This window comes from Elgaria multicarinata, chromosome 17 (assembly GCF_023053635.1).
Source record: "Elgaria multicarinata webbii isolate HBS135686 ecotype San Diego chromosome 17, rElgMul1.1.pri, whole genome shotgun sequence".
Lineage (NCBI taxonomy): Eukaryota > Metazoa > Chordata > Lepidosauria > Squamata > Anguidae > Elgaria > Elgaria multicarinata.
The window spans coordinates 16,926,430-16,951,291 of NC_086187.1; the positions used below are offsets into that span (position 1 = coordinate 16,926,430).

The 24,862-nt window shown below is 44.2% G+C and overlaps 2 protein-coding genes across 4 annotated transcripts in view; one reads left to right on the forward strand and one right to left on the reverse strand.

Moving 5' to 3' along the window:
• The window catches only part of BMERB1 (bMERB domain containing 1), a 34,790-nt gene extending 23,937 nt beyond the window's left edge, over window positions 1-10,853 (forward strand). Inside the window, exons 3-6 of the mRNA XM_063143041.1 lie at window positions 5,407-5,480; window positions 8,913-9,027; window positions 9,726-9,808; window positions 10,419-10,853. Of these exons, the coding sequence (XP_062999111.1) occupies window positions 5,407-5,480; window positions 8,913-9,027; window positions 9,726-9,808; window positions 10,419-10,540 (394 nt within the window). The 3' untranslated portion in view covers window positions 10,541-10,853. The remainder of the gene's footprint in view (window positions 1-5,406; window positions 5,481-8,912; window positions 9,028-9,725; window positions 9,809-10,418) is intronic.
• Window positions 10,854-16,195: 5,342 nt separating this feature from the next.
• Window positions 16,196-24,862, reverse strand: part of MARF1 (meiosis regulator and mRNA stability factor 1) — a 45,076-nt gene continuing 36,409 nt past the window's right edge. For 2 of the 3 annotated variants that reach the window (XM_063143395.1, XM_063143394.1), the window contains exons 23-27: window positions 24,360-24,569; window positions 22,880-22,940; window positions 22,648-22,782; window positions 21,219-21,389; window positions 16,196-18,738 (exon numbers count right to left, since the gene is read on the reverse strand). In XM_063143395.1, coding sequence (XP_062999465.1) covers window positions 18,515-18,738; window positions 21,219-21,389; window positions 22,648-22,782; window positions 22,880-22,940; window positions 24,360-24,569 — 801 coding nt within the window. In that variant the 3' untranslated portion in view covers window positions 16,196-18,514. Of the gene's footprint in view, window positions 18,739-21,218; window positions 21,390-22,647; window positions 22,783-22,879; window positions 22,941-24,359; window positions 24,570-24,862 lie in introns of those variants that run through there. The other variant, XM_063143396.1, reaches the window with a different exon arrangement.

The following is a 24,862-nucleotide window of genomic DNA, read 5'->3' on the forward strand; positions in this document are numbered from 1 at the left end:
CTCACCTTTAGACGTACCGGTGACCAACCTGGCTGCCATATTTTTAACTAATTGAAGTTCTCCCTAGCCACATTCTCCACGCCATGCTTAATTTAGCGCAAGTGGTATGAAATTCTCATACATCCCTAAACAAACAATTCAATCAATGAGTGGAGGACGAAACAAAAGTTGCCTGATAATCTGTGACACACAGACGTAATGGATTTTACAAAATTCAGACATCCCTCCATTGCACAGTTAGAAAGCATTAGCTAGAAAGCATCCCAGCAACATTTTCCATTGAGCCTCAGATCTTTGGGTTTAATGTCTTCAGCACTGCAGATTCCTTTTTCCTCTTAATATCTTCAATATCAGCTCTCTCCGTAGATTCATTTCAATGCTTAAGACGGTTAATTTTAGCCTGCACATTTGCTGCTTCATAACTCCGGGTGCAATTATATCTCACGGAGCTGAGCACGGAGAGAGACCTGACTTTGCAATGATAATCAACGGGATGGCAGACAGTCCTTCTGGTTTGCTTGCTAGCCAAAGAAGGTAATTAATGCCTGCCCTGCTCTTGCTGTTTCCAATTAGATGGTCCCCCGCCCTTTTCTTATTTCATTTGTCCTCTTCCTCTGCGAAGAACAGAAATGAGCTTTCCTTGCACTGAAATACCATTTATCTGTGGAAAATAGAGGTGGATGAGTCTGTCAATTTCAGTTTCTCATTTTTCAAATCCTAAATTTGGTTGTTGCTTTTTTTGTATTTTTTTTTTAAATTGGAGAATTTTACTGTCAGATTCAGAGATGAGTGAATTTCAAAGGTTAGCTGAGTTTCGGTCCATCTATCGCAGAGGTGTTGAACCTCTTTCAGCCAAGGGCCGGAGCCCATTTTATGGAAGCTCTCGTGGGCCACATTTGGGCGGGGCTGAGGGCCACAGAGGGTGTGGCCAAAGGGTGTGGAGCCAAAGTACCAGGATATTTTAGTTCAAAGCTCTTACTGTAAGAAAGTCTTAGAAGAGACATCTTATATAAGAATACAGCGGTATCAGGCTTATTACTCGAGATCTACCAGACTGATTTTGCTCATTTTTGTCAAGGGTGTGTGGCAAGTGAGTAATGTTCGAACCCTCCCTCCTGCAAGGCAAACCAATTGTCTGCACAAGGCTATAGTAATATGGGCATGTGTGAATGTGTGTATGTGTATCAATTTTGGCGTCAAGTCCAACTCACGTGTCTTCAAGACAATAAGAGCTAGATACCTTAAAAAGTCAATTGAATTGCCAATCACGTTCTACATTTGCGTAGCACGGTGTGTGTCTTTTTCTTCTCCTGACATCACTAGTACTTGTCATCACGCTGAGTGCCAGTGGTGTATCCTGTATCCTTCAGGTTTAGGCTGCTCATCTTAATTAGGCAGTCACTTTGATGAAATAAGGTTGTTATAAGCTTCCATGGAGCTAATGGCCTTTGGGGACTGAACTCTTCCTTTTGCCTACCAACAAAGCACATTGATCCAAGCCATTGACTGAAGATTTTCCTGACTCCTCACATCCTTTGGGAGGTGAGACCTTCACAGCTAGGCATTCTAAGAGTTCAGCAGTAATCAAGGAAATCACATCCATGAACTTCCCTTAAATTCTCCAGAGACCCTCTGTATGATCCAGAAGTCTCGAAAGGTGAAAGATTGTCATTGGACCCCTGTCCTTGCAAAGACGGGCAGCCGAATCTACATACCTTAACCAGGTAACAAAAGAAGAGCCCTGCTGGGTCAGACCAAAGGGCTGCCATCTTGTTTCCCCAGTGGCCAACCAGATGCTGATGGAAACTTCACAAGGAGGTCATAGTCCCATCCTGCTCTTGTTCTCCAATGACTGGTATTTGCAGGCACCATGTTATTACCAGAAAGTTGAGATCATGGGATGAGATACGGAGTGAGACTCAAAACCCAAACATAATTTCTAGAACACTTTTATTTTGATGGAATACAATTAAATTCCATCTATGAAGGGAGAGCATTGGGGACCTTGAGGTTGCCCATTCACACTTGTAACACACTTCAAGCTGGAAAGCTGCTCTGGGTGATATCCAGAGATTGTGCAGATCAGGGGAGCTGGTCCCTTGTGAGATCCACAAATTGGATTATTAGGTATCCAGCCTCCCTGGAGTCCACAGCAGATTTCTCCAGCATTTATACGTCCAGTGGAATACAGAGGAGTCTGCAGCAGGGCAAATAGGAACATAGAAAGCTGCCTTATACAGAGTCAGACCATGGGTCCATCTAGCCCAGTATTGCCGACACTGACTGGCAGCTGCTCTCCAGGATTTCAGGCAGGCATTTTTCCTGCCCTACCTGGAGATCATAGAATCATAGAAAAGCAGAGTTGGAAGGGGCCTACAGAGTTGGAAGGGGCCTAAAGCATCCCTGACAGATGGTTGTCCAGCTGCCTCTTGAAGGCCTCGAGTGTGGAGGCCTTCAAGAGGCCATTGTCATACTGCTCTAACAGTCAGGAAGTTTTTCCTGATGTCTAGCTGGAATCTGGCTTCCTTTAACTTGAGCCTGTTATTCCGTGTTCTGCACTCTGGGAGGATCGAGAAGAGATCCTGGCCCTCCTCTGTGTGGCAACCTTTTAAGTATTTGAAGAGTGCTATCATGTCTCTCCTCAATCTTCTCTTCTCCAGGCTAAACATGCCCAATTCTTTCAGTCTCTCTTCATAGGGCTTTGTTTCCAGACCCCTGATCATCCTGGTTGCCCTCCTCTGAACACGCTCCAGCTTGTCTGCGTCCTTTTTGAATTGTGGAGCACAGAACTGGACGCAATACTCTAGATGAGGCCTAACCAGGGCCGAATAGAGAGGAACCAGTACCTCACGTGATTTGGAAGCTATACTTCTATTAATGCAGCCCAAAATAGCATTTGCCTTTCTTGCAGCCATATCACACTGTTGGCTCATATTCAGCTTGCGATCTACAACAATTCCAAGATCCTTCTCGTTTGTAGTATTGCTGAGCCTAGTATCCCCCATCTTGTAACTGTCAGGGATTGAACCAGGGACCTTCTGGATGAAAAGCAGATCCTTTACCACTGAGCCATGGGTGCTTTCCACCCCACCCCACCCCACCCCACCCACTTCCTGAAATACATATGGACACAATGCCCATGTAAGTTGTCATCAAACCAACTCTGACAGTCCACACTGCATACAGGAGACATTGTGGCATGTACCATTTTCCACGGATTCATGGCGTACTGCTGCAAATACGAGGACCGTAGGATTGTGCCGCCAGAATGTTTATTCTGGATTAAATTCTTGTTCAGCGTTCTAGTCGCTTCACTAAAGCTGCCCTGGGCAGGATCTACACTACTTTAAAACAGTTTATAACAGTAGTGACAACTGTTGGGGCCCAGAACACACTTTTCAAAGTGTCATATCCTGCTTAGTGTAGATCTGGCCTTGTTTGTGCCTGCTGAGGATCCGTCCCGTTTCCCTTGCACGGTCTCCCCCTGGATAAACCGTTGCCTTCTAATTAACGTGGTAATTGCGCTCAAAATACAATTGCTCTCACAATATGAATCCCATTTCTCAAAATGGGAGAACATAATACACAGTATGCATGTATTTAATATTGATCCCCCCCCCTGAGAGAGGAGCGACAGTTAAATGCAGTTAATTAAATCAAAAGGCGCACCACCCATTAAGTTTCATTTCGGGGAAGTTCTGGCAGGGGAGGGACAGCGTTCCAGGGATGGGCAGGGCCCAGGGCAAAGCAATGGGGAGCAAAGTAGTGGCATATTTTAGCATAAAGCACTTACTGCCTATAACTCAGCTTTAGGAGAAATATTTCAGTCTTTTAGAATGGGGAAAAAAGCTGCACAGAAGTCAAGAAAACAACAAGAGATCAGTTAACACCATAAGAACATTAGAAGAGCCCTGCTGGAGCACACCGAGGGTCCATCTAGTCCAGCACTCTGTTCACACAGTGGCCAACCAGCCATCGGCCAGGGGTGAACAAGCAGGACATGGTGCAACAGCAGCCTCCCACCCACGTTCCCCGGCAACTGGGGCACACAGGCTTACTGCCTCGGATACTGGAGGTAACACACAACCATCAGGGCTAGTAGCCATTGATAGCCTTCGCCTCCAGGAATTTATCCAACTCCCTTCTAAAGCCATCCAAATGGGTGGCCATCAGTACATCCTGTGGTAGTGAGTTCCATAATTTAACTATGCGCTGTGTGAAGAAGCACATCCTTTTCTTTGTCCTGGATTTCCCACCAATCAGCTTCATGGGATGACCCCAGGGGGTTCTAGTATTATGGGAGAGGGAGAAAAATCTCTCCCTATCCACATTCTCCACACCATGCATAATTTTGTACACCTCTATCATGTCTCCCCTTAGCCTCCTTTTTCCCAAGCTAAACAATCCCGGTTGATGTAACCTTCCCTCATAGGGGAGATGCTCCAGCCCCTTAATCATTTTAGTTGCCCTTTTCTGCACTTTTTCCAGCTCTATAATATCCTTTTTTAGGTGTGGTGACCATAGATTTGTATAAAGGCAGTACGATACTGGCCATTTTATTCTCAATTCCTTTTCTTATAATGCCTGACATGAATTTTGCCTTCTTTACAACGGCTGCACACTCGGTGGACATTTTCATTGAGCTGTCCACCACAACCCCAAAATCTCTTTCTTGTTCGGTCACCACCAGCTCAGATCATAAGAACATAAGAAAGGCCATGCTGGATCAGACCAAGGGTCCATCTAGTCCAGCACTCTGTTCACACAGTGGCCAACCAGCCATCGGCCAGGGATGAACAAGCAGGACATGGTGCAACAGCACCCTCCAACCCATGTTCCCCAGCAACTGGTGCACACAGGCTTATTGCCTCGAATACTGGAAATAGCGCACAACCATCAGGGCTAGTAGCCACTGATAGCTTTTGCCTCCAGGAATTTATCCAACCCCCAGGTTGGCTTTTTTGTGTTTGGGGGGAGGGTCCATGGCCATCTAAGGAATCCCAGAAATCTGGATTTGGACCCCAGGTGTGTCAGATTTGGCTACTGGCCCTGAGTTTTGCATCAATGGGCTAGGTAGACAAATATTCTTGACCTGGTATAAAATATAAAGGAAGGTTGGTGGCTCCAATTTTGGTGGGGCCGTGAATCCATTTTGGGTTTCATTCAGAACTCTAAACAAATTATCCAAGGGGCTGAATCTATTTTGGGGGATAGAGTTCAGCACCTTGGGTAGCTCCTTTAGAGTTCTGGTTGGTTCTGACCGAAACCCAGACTGGATTCGCAGCCCCGCCAAAATTGGAGCCGTCAGCATCACCGGCAACATCTTATCAAAGGAAGTGATTTGACAAAAAAGTACAGTGGCCACGTATATATTTTTTTGAATTCTTCTCATTCCTGTTTCCCCAGGATGGATGATATCCAGTTGTGCAAGGACATCATGAACCTTAAGAAAGAGCTGCAGAATTTAGTAGCAGTCCCAGGTAATTTCTTGGTCAATATTATTTGCATGCATTTAAAAACCGACCAAACCAGGTTGCACAAAAACAAACCCAATCTTTCAGCTTCCCAAATCAATGCTATATCCTGTCCCAGCAGAACTCCCATCAATCAAAATTCAGTCATGAACCATCTGGGCAGATCTACTATAATAATGATAATAATAATAATAATAATAATAATAATAATAATAATAATAATAACAATAATAATAGAATCCGTAGCAATCCTAAAGGAACAAAGCAGATAGGAGTTATCTCTGTCATGACCTGGGATGGCTTTGGCAATGACCTTTGAAAGCGATATAAGGGTGTTACATGTATCACAATGGCTATGAGAATGAATTACAAATCGAGAAGTACTGAGTTCGAATGTCACATCTGCCATGGACTCACTCAGAGGCCTTAGGTAAGCCACTCCCCCGCAGCCTCAGCTCCCTGCCCCTCCTTTTTGCAATATAGGGTGTGTGTTTAATAATATTGAGTAACCTTACAGCATGGATAGTCACATATCAGGCTTGTGGGGCTACTTTTTTTGTTATTGCTAGAACACATAGATCTACCAACCAGAGACAAATAGAAAATAGCAGAGAGGGGAGAAGAGCCAATTGAAAATCATCATCATTATCATCATTATCATCATCATCATCATCATCATCTCTTTTTTGCACATGGCGGTTTTTCTAGATGGACATGATGGGCTTTGCCAAGTCGTCTTCGTCATCGTCATCATCATCTCTATACAGCCCCATAGCTGAAACTATCTGGGCGGTTTACAAACAATTAAAACATTAAAAGAGCCAGTGTAGTGTAATGGTTAGAGTGTCAGACTGGGAGTCAGGAGAGCCGGGTTCTAGTCCCCACTCGGCCATGGAAACCCACTGGGTGACTTTGGGCAAGTCACATACTTTCAGCCAGCCTACCTCACAGGGTTGTTGTTGTTGTTGTGAGGATAAAGTGGAGAAGAGGAGGATTATGTACGCTGCCTTGGGTTCCTGGGAGGAAAAAAGGCGGGATATAAATTCAATAATGAATAATTAAAAACTATATCAAAAAATTAAAACCATAAAAACATACTACAGTCAGTATACACAATAACAAACGTCTAAAAACGACTAAAAGCTGTCAGCCAAACCTAAAAGCATATCTGGAATTAGTTAAGCTCCATAGTGCTAAATAGCTGGGAAAAGAGAAAAATAACTATAAGTTGCATGTTAGCCCACCACCCATGAGCCTGAGGCCTACACAAGTTCCACATTCACATTCTGAAGCTATATCCCACATCACCAATGGAAGCGGCCTCACATTACAAATTCCACCCCCATCTACTATGAGTCTGTGAGGATTTTATGGCTCTCCTAGGAATAATAATTTTGTTCCCCCTAGTCACAGTTCTACAGCATTTCATTTCTCCCTAAAGAGGATGTACAGAAAGTGCTTTTGCCCTATTCTTGAAAAAAGAGATAGATTTATTGCCCAAATGCTGAAGAGGCGCTGCAGCCTCTGTCCAAAAGATTAAGTTGTAATAAAACAACTCTTCTCAAATGCCTACATAATTTAGCACAATCTTAAAAGCTTGTAAAATTGGACATGGACATATACCCTGGCTGCAACAGTTTGCAGCTTCTCTGATGTTTATTTATTTATTTATTTGATTTATTCCTCTACCAAAAAATGGCACTCGAGTCGGCTAACAAAAAAGAATTTAACATCAGTTAAAACAATAATCACACATCAGAACACATCACAGTTCTCACAGCCAGTGATGTGAGTGGAAATGTTTCCAGCGCTTTATTTTTCCACGGAAAATTTTCAGTTTCGTACATTTATTACTAAAAAATGAATATATGCCAATTGCAAATGTAACATTAGGCAAACCTGGCAGTTTTAGCATTGTAATTATTTTATTTATTTATTATTGCATTTATATGCCGCCTTTTTTCCTGCAAGGAGCCCAAGGTGGCGTACATAACCCTCCGCCTCTCCACTTTATCCTCAGAACAACAACCCTGTGAGGTGGGGGTTGGGCTGAGAGGCTGTGACTGGCCCAAAGTCACCCAGTGAGTTTCCACGGCTGAGTGGGGACTAGAACCCGGATCTCCCGACTCCCAGTCCAACACTCTAGCCACTACACCACACTGGCTCTCTAATTAATGTTTTTCAGGTGATTACCCCTAGCGTACATATATTTTATTGAAATACCGAAATGTCTCAGGGTGAAATAGAACTAATAAGTAGTGACTGTGAAACTCAAGGTACTTCTTACACATCTCTTTGGGTTGCTAAAATTAATTTCTCTAAAATAAATTAATAGAGAGCTTCGGGTATTGGGCGGTATAAAAATGTAACAATAAATAAATAAATAAAAAATAAATAAATTTAGTGTGTCAATAGTCTTCAGCAACTTTTTCAAAAAATGTAAACAATGTATGGGAAGTACATGCTATCGGCCTCGTTCAGAAGACACCTTAAACCATGGCTTTAACCACAGTGGTTAAGCCAGAAAGCCGAGCTGTGTTCAGAAGACACCTTAAACCACAGCTTTAACCATGGTGAATAAGACTTTTTGCCTTATTCACCATGGTTAAAGCAGTGTTTTAATGTGTCTTCTGAACACAGCCTGTCTTTCTTGCTTAACCACCGTGGTTAAAGCTGTGGTTTAAGGTGTCTTCTGAATGGAGTCATTGTCTTTACATTTTTACAAGTATTCCAATAAAATCATCTACATAATATAACCTTTAAATTAGGGCTGTGCACAGCCCCCCGCCTTGCCTCAGAGGCTGTTTCGGAGTCCTTAAAACGGCCCTGATACAACCCAGGATGCTTTGGGATTGGGCCGCCTCGCTTTGGAATCCAAAGCAAGATTCACCCCATTGAAGCAGGACAGCTCTTGTGGGTTCCATTCGACTCAACTCAGGGGGTGAGTGAGGAGGGAGAGGAAGGTGAGTCCAATGGACTCACAGTTGGTCTTGTGCTGGCTTTCCCACACAGGCAGGGTCGCAGCCCACTACCACCTCAGCCTGAGGTGCTTCAGAACCAATCCACTTCACCTCAGAGAGCCTCAGGTTCGACCTGGTATCACCTCGTATTTGGGCTGAATCAGATTCAGGGGCTTGGCCCACCTCACCTCAGATCCAGCACTTCGGCCAAAGGCGAATGTGACTTTAAATCACATTAGTAAGCTTCAATTCCCCCCCCCCCCAATATTTCAGGTCCAATCCTGGAATTCATCCCTCAGGCTGAAAGAGTTTCAATACTCCTGTCTGACACAATGCATTGCCTTCCTTGTCGAGAAGCACTGATTTTTTCACAGAATTAGCAGAAAGGGAAGAAAATTAACTTCTTTCAACCCACCTCCTGTTCTCTCTCTGTCTCTCCAACCCCCCCTTTCTCCGCACTTCTTTCTCTCTCAAACAGAAAAAGATAAAACAACACTGCAGAAGCAAAGGGAAGATGAATTGATTCAGAAGATCCACAAACTGGTGCAAAAAAGAGACTTCCTTGTTGATGACGCGGAAGTGGAGAGATTAAGGTAAAAAGACCGAAGATGGTCTAGAGCAAAGGTGTGGAAGCAGAAGTTTCTAGATGCTGTTGCACTCCAAAGTCAGGGCCAGTGCCAGACTGTTTTGTGCTCTAGCCAAGGCGAGCTACGTGCACCCCCCCCAAAAAAATTGCCAACTTTGATTTTTAAGAACAGATGTTTTGTATAAAAAATAAAAAGCACAAAACTTGAACTTATGTTTTTTCTTAAAACAACTGATTTGTATAAAACTGTGACCCTTAAAGGTCAGTACTGCGCCCCTCTGAGGTCTGCGCCCTAGGCGGCTGCCTAGTTGGCTTAATGGTAGCGCCGGCCCTGTCCGAAGTCTATGCTGTTGCACTCCGAAGCTGGTGAACGTCAACATCGGGAGGGCCACACAGCCCCCCCCCCATAGTATAGAGAATGGTTTGTTTGAAGGAGAACAGTTTTTGTCTATAGTAATAATCTTTAAAAGAAAAAGAAAAAAGATGCTGTGTTGAATAGTTCCGATATTTTTCTATGCAGCTTTTCTGCCCCAAAGGTTTCCTCCCATGCGGCTCGACAGCTGGTTGGATACTGTGTGGGCAGAGTGCTGGACCAGACAGACCCTTGGTCTGACCCAGCAGGGCTCTTCTGATGTTCTTATTTAAAAAGTAAAGTGGCTTTCTTTCTTCCGTACCAGTTTGTTCTTCTTTTGCTTTAAAACACAGAGAGAAGGAGGAAGACAAGGAGATGGCGGAGTTCCTCCGGATCAAGTTGAAACCTTTAGATAAAGCCGTTAGATCACCTACCAGTGAGTTTCCAAAGAATACTGTGCATCAAACTGTTGGGTACCAACTGTAGCCGAGTTTAGTCACCCAGCATTCAGATTAGCTTCCTTTGAAGAATTATACTCACAGAGTTCTCTTCAGTAATGCTTTACTGAGGTATATTCATAGGTACATAACATCTTCCTTATTTACAGCAATAGCACAGTCCAGAGACATACGGTATCACAGCAAGTCCGTTTTGTAATGACATATCTACACACATATATACTGTATATACATTGTCCAGAACTGGATGACTCATACTTTCTTCAATTAACGGTTGATGAGGAAATCTTCCTTATCGTTTTGACCTTTCTAGTTCTATGAGTCATCTGCACCTGGCATTGACAAAATATTAAGTCCAGCTCTCATCCAGGGCTAGAACAAATCTGTGGAAGAAATTCCCAGCCCTGACGCAAACACTCCCATTATAAGCTGTATTATCAATCAATCAATCAATCAATTAATCATCTAAATTGGTTAGGTGCAATTTAGGTGAAATTGCACCTAACCTTCAAGGTGTCCACTTTGAAGGTTAGGTGCAATTTCAAAACCCCAACCTGGATATTAATGATTTCCCTCCAATTCTCACAGGTACCCCTACAGAGAAGAAGGCAGAACCTCCACCGCTTCCTCCAAACAAGCCCACCATCGCCAAGACAGGAATAGCTCTTATCAAGGATTGCTGTGGGACAGCCCAGTGCACCATCATGTAGCGCCATCCTCTCGGGCACACCTTCTTTTCGACACGCTTTTACCCGACGGATGTAGAACTGTTTGAGGAAGGGAGGAGAAAGGACATAAAAGCATCCAAATATCTTGATAGTTGAGTTTCCCATACTGTTTCTTACAGTAACTGTTGTAGTACTGAATGTACCACTTGGTGACTCCTTCACTGTTGCATGGATCACTCAGCGAGCATGCCTAGGTTAAGACAAGGAGTATATCTAAATATAACTATATCCAGAGATCAGAGAGGATTTGTAATAAATAAAAATAACACACATAGGAGATGGCTCGCAGGTAACAGACAGGTGCCAATTTTTATCCATATATATATATAGATATCAAGGGTGGGGAACCTCAGGCCATGGGCCAAATCCATCCCTCTGTGGTTCTCCAGAAGGCCCCCAGCCCCTTCTCATGGCCCCATCTTCTGCCCACCCAACATTTGGTGGTTTCTTGGTTCTTGTGCAGTTGCCTCCACCCCATTCTAAATGGTCGAATGCTTGTCCTACGGTGGAATTACTGGCAATGACTTTGTTCAGAATATACCTTGAGGTACGTGGTTCTGCTAACCATGTCTCACTGTGGTTACCACTAACCACACCAAGTGCCATGACCATGGGACCACGGCCCTTTGTGCTGTCTCCCAAACCACACATCTCTCCCCTGATCTCTTCAGTCCTCTGACTAGTCTGTTCCACATCCCAGCAGCCATTGCGGCACGCACAGCCCTGAGCAGCCATTTCCTGGCTGAGGCAGCTCGCCATGTTGACGCTGTGGCACCTGCAGGTTATATAGCAATGTGGTTTTGTATGAACCATGGTTAGGGAAAACACCTTACACATGCCACACTAAGTTTTCATGGCTAGCCCAAGATGATTGATCAGCACGGCTTAGTATGTTGTCTGAACAGGGTCAGTAAGAGCTTTAAGCTAAAATATGTTATTTTTTTGTATTTGGACCTCACCCTCATTTGCCTTTGGCCCCATGGACCACTGGTATGCGACCCCTGCGAGCTTCTCTGGAACTGAATTCATTGCTCTGACTGAAAAGGTTCAACACCCTTTATATAAATTGGTATAGATATACTGATTTAAGACAGGTATATGGGATGTCCCATACACAATGCCAGCCATGAACTAGAAAACCATACCAAGTAATATGTAGAATAGCAGTTTTAATAGTCTGTGTGTATAGGATGCATTCCACACTTCTTCCCTTGGCAAGCAGCATTCAATCTGTGGGCCAGAAAAACGGCGACGACGTGGCATGGTGGCTACTTTTAGCAACTACAGATGTGTTAATAAATCTTGTAAATACGCGGTGCAGCTAATCGTTGACCTGAAGCTGCTGACAAATGATTTGTCCGACTCCTGTGATTTCCAGTGGCTTGCTGTGGGCCACAGGATTGTTCTGGGTGGGGACCAAGGACCTCAGGCTCGGAAGCCAGATTTGGCCTAGTTGAAGATCAAATCTTTGGTCTCAGTGGTGTTCTAGTGTCGCAAAGGCCATTCAATTGACTACTATTAAATCCATCATGAGTCCAGTGGAAGTCACCCATCTGTTTGAGAGCTGGTCTCTTGATAAATTCTCAGCATGTGTTGCGCAGTGCGGGGGTGAACTGAAGATGGATCACGGTCCACTGGTGGAAAGCTGCTCTATTTCTGGCATGACACCTAGTGGATGTCAGTTGCTGGAAGTCTTGCAAAGAAAACTAGAAAGGTGGACCTGGGACTGAGCCATCTTGGCACTGTGTTCTTCAGCCTGTTAAGGATCACTGAAAACAGATTGGTTATGCCGTAAGTGCTGTGATGTGGAAATGGGTCCCAAATCTGCCTTGCATGTCAGGAAGGTCTCTGATCATGGAAGGTCCCTCTGCCCAATGTTCACACAACATGCTAACCCACACTCAGTGGTTCCGCATGGATCGTTGTTGAACTCTGGGTCGTTTGTTGAACCGTAGGTTAGTGTTTTGTCTGAACCCAGGAAATTTTGTGCAGGGTGGCATGTTAACAATGCAGTGTGGCTTGTTAACTGCTTCCAATATGGGTTTTCAAGTTGGTTGGTTTGAGAAAAATAGCCCACACTGAATGTTTAATAAGCCACCCTGGCTTCAGACAACACGCTAACCTGCGTTTCAACAACAATCCACACTCAACCCTTGAGTGTGAGTTAGTGTGTTGTGCGAATCCAGTCACTGCCTGACCTGGTATAAGGCAGCTTCCAATGTTCCTTCTTAAGCAGTTGCTGAAGACAAGCCATTCATCACACTGCTGGAAATGGTATTTGTTCGATATAAATGAGCAGCCACAGTAAGAATTAGCCATTAAGGATGACAGCACAATTCAAAGAAAACACGCTACAAAGCCAAAATGAATCATAATTTGCTGGTGACGTAGAAGCAACATGACAGGGCTGGGCAAGGAGCATCTGAGTGGACGTCCTCAAGGCGTTTTGCGAAGATCTGCAAAGGGGAATGTGAGTAGGCCATAAGGGAAGAGGCCATCAAATGCGCTTTGATAAATTGGTTCCATTTAAGCCACAATGCTCCAGGTTTTAGTTAGCTTTCGACTGAGTTACAACACTGGCCTTGAATTGCTTCGATGTGTGCAGTCTTTGGATCCAACCTTCAAAACAATGACCAGGGAATGGACCTCCTTTGGGCCTTTCCCCTTAAGACAGGGGTATAGAACTTCAGGCTTGTGAACCAAATTTGGCTCACCAACTGCTGATCATTTGGGTTTTGAATGTTTTCCGCCCCCTCCGTTCTTAAAAAACTTGGAACACCTCTCTTAAGGCTTAGTTACAGGCAGTATTTAATCTGAAATACACCGTTATTTTTGGTACTGTGGTCCTACCCTTTGGCCTTGCCCTTCTGAGAACTTATCTGAAATTCAATTTGGTCCTCAGGCTGAAAGAGATTCAACGTTCTCCTGCCTTAAGAGGTCATCCCCTTGATTCGGACCGTAAGCAGTTAACCTGTTCTCCTGAAGCTCTTCCTGAAGGGGTCACTTCTCACCATCCATCACCTCCACTACTAACTTGGGGGCTCAGGTTCAAGGTTCTTCCAGCAGGATGGTCTTCTGGTTGGGTCGTCCGTTCCTCCAGCAAGGGGCGGGGGAGAGTTGCTCCTAGGAGTGTCAGAGGAATCCAGAACAGATTCAAATTTCTATGAATCTGACCTGCAGATTCCACAGTGGGCCAGCTTTTTCCACGTCCTGCTGATTTTGCGGACTTGTGTTGGTTCTTCACTTTTGGAGATGGGGTGGGGGTTTGCACTAATTCACATCAACACAGATTAGCGCTAACGGGCACTCACGTAAATGCGCCAATTCTTGTTAACGCAAATTAGCGCCAGTTCACGTCAACGAATGCAGATGAATGCATTGGCGCGAAGGAAAATTAGTGCATGAAGAACATTCTGGCAAAAACACACAAACCCAGTCTTTTGATGGAACAAAAGACACCCGACCATCTGCAAAACACAGATGGAAGAGATTTAATAAAATCTGCGCATCTAGTTGCTCATCAAGACTTGTCTCCTATGAAGCCTTGAGCTTACGTCTCCTGAATTCTCAAGGATTATAGGCAAAGTGCAGCAGGGCAGACTTGTAAACCAGATTAGTGAAGACCTTGCCACACTTTCCTTCTTGCCTCATTCCCCCATCTCTTCCAAATCCTCCCTTCACTTCATCTCTGTCTTTTAGTTTCTCTTTTTGGCTCACTTTGACTCATTTCAGTCTGTCCCTCGCTGCAATTCTGTTTCTTTCCCTTTTGTCTTTGCCTTCAGTGTCAGCTTACCATTCCCAGCCATCACCACCCACTCATCAAGGAGCTGGAAAGGGCCATGGAGAAGGGCCGTCAGTCTGCTTTATTAGACTGAGCCATCGTTACCCCCAAGTGGGTTGATCTTGCTCCTGCGGGAGGCTTGGGAGGATCACCACAGGGCGTTAGGACGCATGATGCTTGCACTGCATATGAATTTCAGCCTCGTGATAAAGCAGGTGGACTGTTCCTGCACACTAGAATCAGAGGCAAAACGGAGGAACGGCTTGATCCCATTTATATTATCGATCCCATTTATATTCCACGCTTCGTCCTAGGAATCATCGGAGTTACATGTGGGTTTCTCGTGTCCTCGTCACGATTCTACAGAGAGGTTGACCTGAGACACCGCGACACACCAAGCTTTGTGGTGAGGCAGAATCCTGAAGGCAGGTCATTTCAGGATGGGTCCAAGATGTCTAATAAACCATGTTAGTCTAAGCTCCTGATGTGAGACCAGATTATCTGCCAAGCAATCCAGACCAATCTGCGGAGATTGTGTACTGAGAAAAGACCCGGGCAGTGACACAGCATGTGAAGGGACGATGACTCAAGGAAGCGAGCTAGGCCACATGTTGCAGGAGAAGTTAAATAGAACACTCCCAGGACCCACTAAGCCAAGGATCAGTAAGCTGTGGCCCTTGGTTCAATTTCAAAAGCAATCAGTTCAAACCTCTGGCTGAGCCATTTGTCCTCACCCCAGTAGCCTGCTGAATGGGAAGGAAGTGCTGGAGAGAGAATGAGGGATCAGAAAGACAAGAGGCACATATTCACATGTGTGTTACAGTGGAGAACCTACGAACTTAAGAGCCCTAATGCCGGATCAGACCACGGGTCCATCTAGTCCAGCACTCTGTTCATATAGTGACCAACCAGCTGTTGTCCAGGGACCCACAATCAGGACACAATGCAAGAGCATCCTGACAACCATGTTCCCCAACAACTGGTGTATACAATCTTACTGCCCCTGAGACTGGAGAAAGAGAGGTGAAGAGGGGGCAGAGAGAGGCCAAGTTTCAATGCTGGCACCATCTGGATGTTTGCACCGGTTGGGCAGGCTGGGTGTCATGGATACTCCCTCGTACTAACTTTGTCTGCCTGGTGATGTTACTCTGGGAAGTGCCAAAGTAATCTGACCTGCCCACTTGTTAGAAACATCTGTGTGTAAGAGCAGTGTGAGAATCAAGTCCCTGCGGGAGTGCCTTCCTCTACTTTTGGCTTTGACCCCTGCAGTCCTCAAAAGAAAAAAAGGTCCCCCACAGACATTCCCCAGTTAGTTGGGTTTTCATTTTTACAAGTTTCGGGTTCTGTTACGCAGACTGAGAATACCAGACTTTATATCTATACTTATAGAATCATAGAACAGTAGAGTTGGAAGGGGCCTATAAGGCCATCGAGTCCAACCCCCAGCTCAATGCAGGAATCCACCTTAAAGCATCCCTGACAGATGGCTGTCCAGCTGCCTCTTAAAGGCCTCTAGTGTGGGAGAGCCCACAACCTCCCTAGGTCATTGGTTCCATTGTCGTACTGTTCTAACAGCCAGGAAGTTTTTTTCTGATATCCAGCCGGAATCTGGCTTCCTGTAATTTGAGACCATTATTCTGCGTCCTGCACTCCGGAATGATCGAGAAGAGATCCTGGCCCTCCTCTGTGTGACAATCTTTCAAGGACTTGAAGAGTGTTACCATGTCTCCCCTCAGTCTTCTCTTCTCCAGGCTAAACATGCCCAGTTCTTTCAGTCTCTCCTCATAGGTCTTTGTTTCCAGACCCCTGAACGTCTCTTGATTCTTATTTTTAAAAAATCTTATAAAAAAGTTACATGCTTGCTTGAAAATTTTATTGACAACGGTTTGGTCCCAACACACAAAACAGCGCTTGAGCCACAAAAGTGTCCAAATGAAGTAGATGATTAAGGAGAAAGATGAACGCTGTCTCCTATCCTATCCCAACCAGAGCGTGTGCACAAGTCAAGGGCTTCCGTGATACTTACTTTTTTTTTTTAAACAGCTGAGAAATCTAAATTAGTAAAGTGTAAATGAAAGAATTTAATTGTCTTAATTTTCAAATCTGTCAAGTCACATTATTTCTTCAAGCCTTTGTAAAAAGGAAAAAAAGAAAGAAAGAAATCAATTAGATGGCCTCACACTATGGAAAACGAACTTCCTCCAAATTGTATTCTAACTTCCAAACAGCAATATTGGTCAGAATTACACATGAATCCAGAGAGATTTCTCATCCTCTACAGATGGCATAACCACATCTGTATTTAAAGTACTTAACAGTACTGTACTTCTCTCGTTTTCACCCAAACCTGGCCTAGCACATTATTTTAGATGACTTGCAACTGCAGTTCAAAATGATAACTGTTTCTGCACGTTTCTGCATGACGAACATAAGGTGATCAGGTCTTCATTTTATGCAGTCTATACATAAGGGGAATGGAAAAGATGGTCTCACAAATAAATTTATGTAATGGTTAAAAAAAAAACAATCTAAAAATTCATTCCTATAAACCCCATGTCTGTAGAGGAAATGTAAGGACGTGAAACACACTGTGCCGTGCCATGATCTCAGAAAAACCTCCAGTGTTTCTCTGCATTCACAATGGCTATATAATTTAGTACTGTTTAATACTTGGTTTTGTTTAAAAGTCTTTTTTTTTTAAACAAAATCCATTTTATTCGTTTAAAAAGGTTGTCTATAGCCATCAAGCGGCATTTTCTAGTTGCTGGCTGCAAGATCCAAGCCCATTTCTCAATCTTTCATACATTACAAAATATAGTTGCAAAAATATATATATATACACACACACATATCCAGCCAGCCAGTGGAAACCTTTGGTATATAGGTTCTTTCCTTTTGACAAGCAATAAGAATCCTTGCCTGGCAAATACAATCCATTGTAAATGCCAAGTTTACCCAGCAGGGGTATAAAGCTTCAGCAGACATTTTAGCTCTTTATAAAAAAAGAAAGTGAAAGGAGTCCACTGACTTGACTTCCCCGACAAAGGCTGACCTTTCTAAAAGCCAACAAAAATACCACTTGTAGGAACTGAAGGCAAAAGAGCGCACGCAGAAAAGCAGCTTTGAACACCAGGAGTAAACATCAGAATAAAAACCAGACACAGTTAAAAAGCATAGACTCAACTTAAGCTTCTCATTTACTACATGTTTAAAAAAGTTAGATAACAAGGTTAAGTACGGTAACCTTGGCAGTCCCACGGACAGCTCACATTTTTGTGCAAGTGGAAGTAGCGTCGTTACCTTCCATCTTATAAAAAGCTCCACTAACCCCTTGTTGTGATTTGTAATTTATGCACTTAAATGCATATTTTTGAAATACCAAATGCTCCCAAGTAATCTCATCAGCAGATGCAGCAAGAAGCATCTCAAAGTTTACTTCAAAATGCACATTTTCTTCTCCTTAATCCAAATCAGCATTCAACATGGCACACTCATAAAAGAGAAGCTTAAAATATCCTCAACTTCCTACAAGATTCCTCAGTGGAACTGAATGATTACAGAAGGCGTTTAAAAGGGACTTCCTGAGAATCCCAACAACATTTTCTACAGTCATCTTTTGATAAGAGTCAATTGCAAGTCATCTAAAAATAAACGAAAAATCCTCCATTTCACCCTTATCAATTTCACACGGAAGTCCCCTTCTCACATTTTATTCCGATCTAATGATTTAAGAAGTTCTCAACAGGCCGTTTTGCAAGACAGATTGCACACTGGGTTATCACTGTCTGGAAAAAAAATGCAAGTTAGAAATAGCCTAAAGATGTAGATGCAATATGTAGGATTACACCACTTACGAGGTTTCGGAAACTTAAAATCCATTCTGCTCTAAGTCAAGGTTTATCATTTGCTTTTTGCTGACGATCGACAGAATGAAAATGGTAAAATGTTAAATTATCCTTAACAAACGCTTGAAGTGCAAATAAAAAGAACCCTAACCCTGCCCAGCTGAATTCAGTGTAAATTGAACAAAATCCTCACAGAAGGTAGTCAGTGACAAAGAGAACACAAGTGACCCCCCCTGCTCTAGATTTGTGATTAAAAATATAAAGGCGGTAGCCAGTAGCTTCATTTTCTGTGCAGTCTAACAAGGAGTTGCTTTCACACCACAACAGAACTTAAAGCTTGGTTACAGGTGCAAGCGAAAAATTTGCTGCCAATTTCACTCGGTTTTTATGCTGCTTTTTGGCTGGGCTGTCCAGGGCTTCTCTGCCTGATTGGGATTCGGATGGCGTTGGAGTAAGTTCTGCGGCATTCGATGCAGCGGGAAAGCGGCTCAATTCTTCTTTAGCTTCTAAGGGACCAGCACCCTTCTCCTCTTCTTCAGTTAAAACCATAATCTCTAAAAATGAAAGAAAACTATGTATCAGGGCACGCCCTATTTCCTTCTGTGCGGATATAGCAAATGAAGGAAGGAAAAGGAAAGGAACCTCTCATGCAAGCACTGAGTCATTACTGACTCTTGGAGGGACGCCAGCTTACGCTGACGTTTTCTTGGCAGGCCTTATATAGTGGGGTGGTTTGCCGTTGCCTTCCCCGGCCATTATTACCTTTCCCCCAGCTAACTGGGTACTCCTTTTACCGACCTCGGGAGGATGGAAGGCTGAGTCGACCCGAGCCGGCTGCCTGAAACCAAGCTTCCGCTGGGATCGAACTCAGGCCGTGGGGAGAGTTTCAGCTGCAGAAACTGCTGCTTTACCGCTCTGCGCCACACGAGGCTCTTTATAGCAAATGAACCTTCATGCTAATGCAGCAGATGATTTTATTGTGGATGGATTGGTTAGTCATTCTTGTACGCTGCTTAAAATCTGTAAGTGGTTTAGACCAGTGGTTCCCAAAGTGGGCAGTACTGCCCCCTTGGGGGCGGTGGGATTGCATAGGGGGGTGCTAAGAGGCAAAGGGGCGGCAGGGGCGCTTGAAGTGGTCTTTTCTAAGAAGCACCTCTCCAGTAGGTCTTAAGACTGAGGGACATTTTTATGGGAGAAGGTAGTTTGGTCTTAAGACCGAGAGACATTTTTATGGGAGAAGGTAGTTTAGTCCCAAGCCATATAGGGGAAGAATCCACACATGTATGAATACAATTTAAGAAGAGTCCTTTTAACGGTGAATTGAAATGTTTCAAAAGCACTAAAACGCTAATGAAGAGACACACCCTGCTTGGTGTGCCCTGCCACGCTGGCTGCAAAACAGAGGCATTTGCTCTCTTTTCCCTCCCTCCCTCGGCAAGTCTGCGGCGGGTGCTTCCCATTTAAAGGGGCCGCACGCAGGGGGCACTGGGCATGAGTTTGTGGAACCAAGGGGGCGGTTACCTGAAAAAGTTTGGGAACTACTGGTTTAGACCTACAGAAATCCATGGAAAGTGTTAAATAAAGCAACAAGCAGATTGCACAAGTGCTGTGGACGTCGCCAATGGCAAAAATGAATTCCTGCAGCACAGAGCATTTAAAAATGGGAGCTATGGGAGGAGTTCCTCCTCTCCCAAGGGTGTTAATCTAACAGGAGCGTAAAAGCTATGATCAGAAGACATTTTTAACTCTCAGATGAATTGTATTAAACCTTCATATTTCCTGGTTTATGCAAACAGCAGAAAGAGGTGGTAAAACGGATTGTATCACTTCAGGGTGTAGGGCAATGTGTGTGTAAAACCCCCAAACATATTCTTTTCCCCCTTTTTTTAAAGAGACCTCCTTGCAAGTTGAAAGCTTAAAAGCTAGAGAAACATCTAAGCTAGAACCCTGTCTCCCTGATATGCTAGCATTCTGCTTGCAAGGTCATTTACATAGGGGGACACTAAAACAGTATTTGCTCTCTGCAGCTTCAAATGGCACAATCCACTTTATCACCACATTCTGCTCCCTGCAGAAGTCCAGGCTTCTGAATAATAATAATAATAATAATAATAATAATAATAATAATAATAATAATAATAAGTTACCCGCCTCTCCCTCTGGATCGAGGCGGGGTACAACACGAATGCAAACATCGTATAACTAATTAAAACATTTAAAACTAATACATTATTAAAAGGCAAATTTAAAATTCAACTGGGTAGGCCTGCAGGAAGAGATCAGTCTTTATGGCTTTCTTAAATTCCGGAAGACTGTTAAGTTGATGAATCTCTCCCGGCAGGTCATTCCATAATCTGGGTAATAGTTGTCAGCCTTGTTTTTGTTGACTGGAGTAAATTCTCCCCAGAGGACCTGAGTGTGAGGGGCGGATTGTCTGGGAGAAGGCGATCCCGCAGGTAGCCTGGACCCAAACCATGTAGGACTTTAAAGGTGATAACCAACACTTTATACTTTGCCCGGAAACTAATTGGCAGCCAGTGAAGGGATTTTAAAACTGGTGTGATGTAGTCACCCCTAGGTGTACCGGTGACCAGCCTGGCTGCCATATTTTGAACTAGTTGAAGTTTACAGACTAGGCACAAAGCTAGCCCTATGTAGAATGTATAGCAGAAGTTGAGTCTCGAAGTTACCAGTGTGTGCATGACCGTCTCTTTAGGTCTTCCGACTCTAGGAAGGGGCACAGCTGGGCATATCAGTCAAAGCTGAGAGTAGGCACTCCTGGCCGTCGCAGCCATCTGGGCTGTCATTTGGAGCGACGGATCCAGAAGCACCCCCAAGCTGCGGACACAGTCTTTCAGGGGGAGTGTAACCCCATCGTACATCTCTCACTTCCGTTGGGAGGAGAGTGAATTGATTTTGTAGGGAAATCACATAATAAAGAACAGTTTCGAATGGAAGTGGGTTTCGGGTCAGACTGTCTACTAGCACTGCTCAAGGCAAGCATCCTTAGAGATACACTGTTGTTGTTTTTTACCAGAGAGGGTTGGCGGGTGTTCTTCGAACTGAATGAGATCTGCCGTTTCAAGAATGACTGGGTCTGGTCTCAGCTGCGGGGAGGGGAGGCAGGAAGGAACCGGCTCACACAAGAGGTCAACAGGCGATGTATTTGTGAGGCAAAGCAGCTCTTGGTCGGTTTGATTAGAACCTGCAGGAAAAAAAACGAGGAGAAATAAAACAGGATCTCTTTAGAGTACTGCATGCACAGCGACCCAAACAGTTAGATAATAAGCTTGCGAGTTTATCCTGGCTTCTGACTGTTGCCTTAAAAGTAGGAGCCCTGTGGACTCTGCATTACTCCTGCAACTCACTGGAAACTCTCCATCTCAGTTCAAAACGGAGACCATGTCAGCCGCAAGGTTGTCTGGATCACAGCGAGAATGGGATTTTCCTTCAGAGGGCAAGGAAAACTGAAGAGGGCAATAAATACGCTCTCTTGGAAGATTTGCCCAATAAACCTCAAATGACGAAACTCTGCTATTAGCAGGCTTAGCTAAACCCAGCTGGATAAAAATATCCTTTGACCCATTTTTTAAAAAATCCTGACATCTTGCCACAGCTGACGTCATACTAGCAAAAATAATTATAGGAGAACATCAGAAGTGCCCTGCTGGATCAGATCAAGGATCCATCTAGTCCAGCACTCTGTTCACACAGTGGCCAACCAGCTGTCGGCCAGGGACCAACAAAGCAGGACATGGTGCAAAAGCACCCTCCCACCCATGTTCCCCAGCAACTGGTGCACACAGGCTTACTGCCTCGAATACTGGAGATAGCACCCAACCATCACCATTAGCACAAAAAACATACATCTAAAACCAGCTAAACTTTGAGTTGCCAGCTGAACCTAAAAACAGACCCCAGATCAATGGAGGTCATGGCATTTTGCTAAATGCCTGGGAAAAGAGAGAAGTCTTGACCTGGCACTGAAAAGATAGCAATGTTGGTGCCAGGTGGGCCTCACTGGGGAGATAATGCCAAAATTGGGGGGCCACCACAGAGAAGGCCCTCTCCCTTGTTGCCGTCTTCCAAGCCTCCCTCGGAGTAGGCACCCGGAGGAGGACCTTAGATGTCGAGCATAGTGTACAGGTAGGTTCATGTCGGGAAAGGCAGGTATTGTTTCTCCTAAAGCATTAGGCTTGGTACCGCTGTGACATGCAACACCTTGCCCAGGTCAGATGTGGACATTTGGCGGGGTAGAATAGGGAGATGGAAATATGGTGGGTAGGGAATAATAGCAACAGATAAACGCCATTCTAATGCTTTTGAGAACAGTCAGCTTCCTCACACTGCTTGGTTTTCAGCTTAGCTACTCCTGGCCATGAATACCTATACCTATACCATGCTATATGTAATGGTAGTTTGCTATACCATTACGTATAGCAAACTGGCCAGCGATTCGTTACCGGCATTTGGCGCTTCCAGGTTCAATTCCAAGGATTCGCTTGCTCTTGCGGTCTCTGTAGCTTGTCCCTCACTGTCAGCAAACGGACTCCCATGATCCTCATCAGCAGGAGGAAGACTGGGCGAGCTGAAACGAGCTACAAGAAGGCGGACGGGTTGGCAACGTTTCCGTTCGACAAATAAGCCTGGAAGACTTCGTGCAAAAACTTGCGCCAGCTCAAAACTGGTACTTACTTTTCATGTCATTCTTTAGGACAACAATTCTCTTATGACCGTGACCTTTTATCCATACTACCTAATGAGAGGCGACAAAGACAAAAAGTTTGAAATGAGTGAATCCAGTGAAATTCTTCCGATTTTAAAGATAGCTTCCCTTCTTCTCTCTCCTGTCTGCACCCCTTCTTGAAGCTGATAACATTTAATCTTAGCCTGGATTCCAACTATTAAAAAATAAATCAATCACAACTATTCCACACACCCCTCTGCCACCCTAGGCATAACGAAATAGCACTGCAGATCTAAATCGGGCAAAAATTAGTGCTGTCTTATGAATCCTTTGATTATATCCCTTTTTTGGCCTCCGCGGATTTTCTCCCACAGATCATTTCCGCAAGTCTTGGCAGAAAAAGATTAATGCCTATACATGAATATTTCAAACATATTAAGATCAAGTTGGAGGGTGGGCACGGAAGAGAGAACTGGGCCGTGTGTGTCCATAGGAAGGGTATTCTCAGACATAAATCCAGTGGTGATCCTCTGGGTTCAGACAACACGCTAACCCACAGTGCTTAAGCACTTTGAGCTAAACATTATGGCTTAGTGTGCCGCATGAACCATTCCTAACGATAACCACAATGAAAACATGCTCAGTTATCATTTGCTGCAAAAAGGGTTAGTGGCCTAACCATGGCTTAGCGTGTCGCCTGAACAAGCCCATTGTCATGGTTCACACAACATCATCATCATCATCATCATCATCATCATCATCATAATAATAATAATAATAATTTTATTTCTTACCCACTGATAAAATACATAAAACTGAATTAAAACATAATATACATTGTTAAAAACATCCTAAAAACATCTTATAATTCCACTGGATAGGCCTGCCGGAAGAGATCAGTCTTTACAGCTTTCTTGAATGCTAGTAGACTGTTAAGTTGATGAATCTCCTCCGGAAAGCCATTCCACAGTCTGGGAGCAGCAGAAGAGAAGGTCCTCTGGAGGAAGCCCATAAAGCCATAAAGTTTAGCTCAAAATGCTTAACCACTGTGGCTTAGTGCGTCGTCTGAACAGGGTCAATGTCCATTATCCCTGTCCATTGACCATACCGTTTGGGGCTAATGGGAGTTGCAGTCCAAAACAGCTGGAGGGCAGCAAGGAGAAGGCTGCAACAGAAGCACCGTGTTGATCAACTACGGACTCGCCCTTAAGTCCCATAGGAGGAAGAAATGGCGTTGCGAGAAGCAAGAGACAGCTGTTGCATTTAAAGAGACATAATCGAGTTTACCCTTTTGAACTGAAAGTGTGGGTGGGTGGGGGAATTCACTACAGTAAGCCGGGAACCCTAATTCTCCAAACATCCGCCTCCGAGGCTGCAAGAGATGGCACTTTGCAGTGTCATCAACATTAAAAACACCTACACAATAGCGTATGGGAATCTGAAGGGCTCAATTCAGTCATAATAATAAAAACAAACACTGTTACAAACCGGTGGAATCGCTCCCAGGAGTTCTTCGAGGTTATTGTAGCCGTAGGCTTTAGGGTTCAACGCTTCACCTGTGTATTTGCTGTAAGCTGTCAAGAACTCGTGAAGGAAGATCTGTTGGTAATGGTAGGTATGAAGCAAAGACCTCACTTTCTTGGCAAACACATACAGGCTTGTAAGCTTGACGTACTCTGCCTCCCCATCGATAAACACCTGTAGGGGGAAAACACATGTGCCCAAGTAGTCTTCCAATGTCCGTGCACTGAGGAATATTCAACAAGCATTATATGTATCAGCATGCAAGTAGGAAGTCTATCATGAGACCAGGACGACACACAGTGACCAGAAGAGGCTGTCAAAGGGAATCCAGTTGTTGCTGCTGCTTCTCGGTAGAATAAGTCAGTTATTAATCAGCCAGAATCTACCCACAGTTCACCCTGTCCCCTCCTAATGAAGGAACAGTCCGAAACGAAGACTCATTCAACTGTTTCAGGCCAAATCCTGAA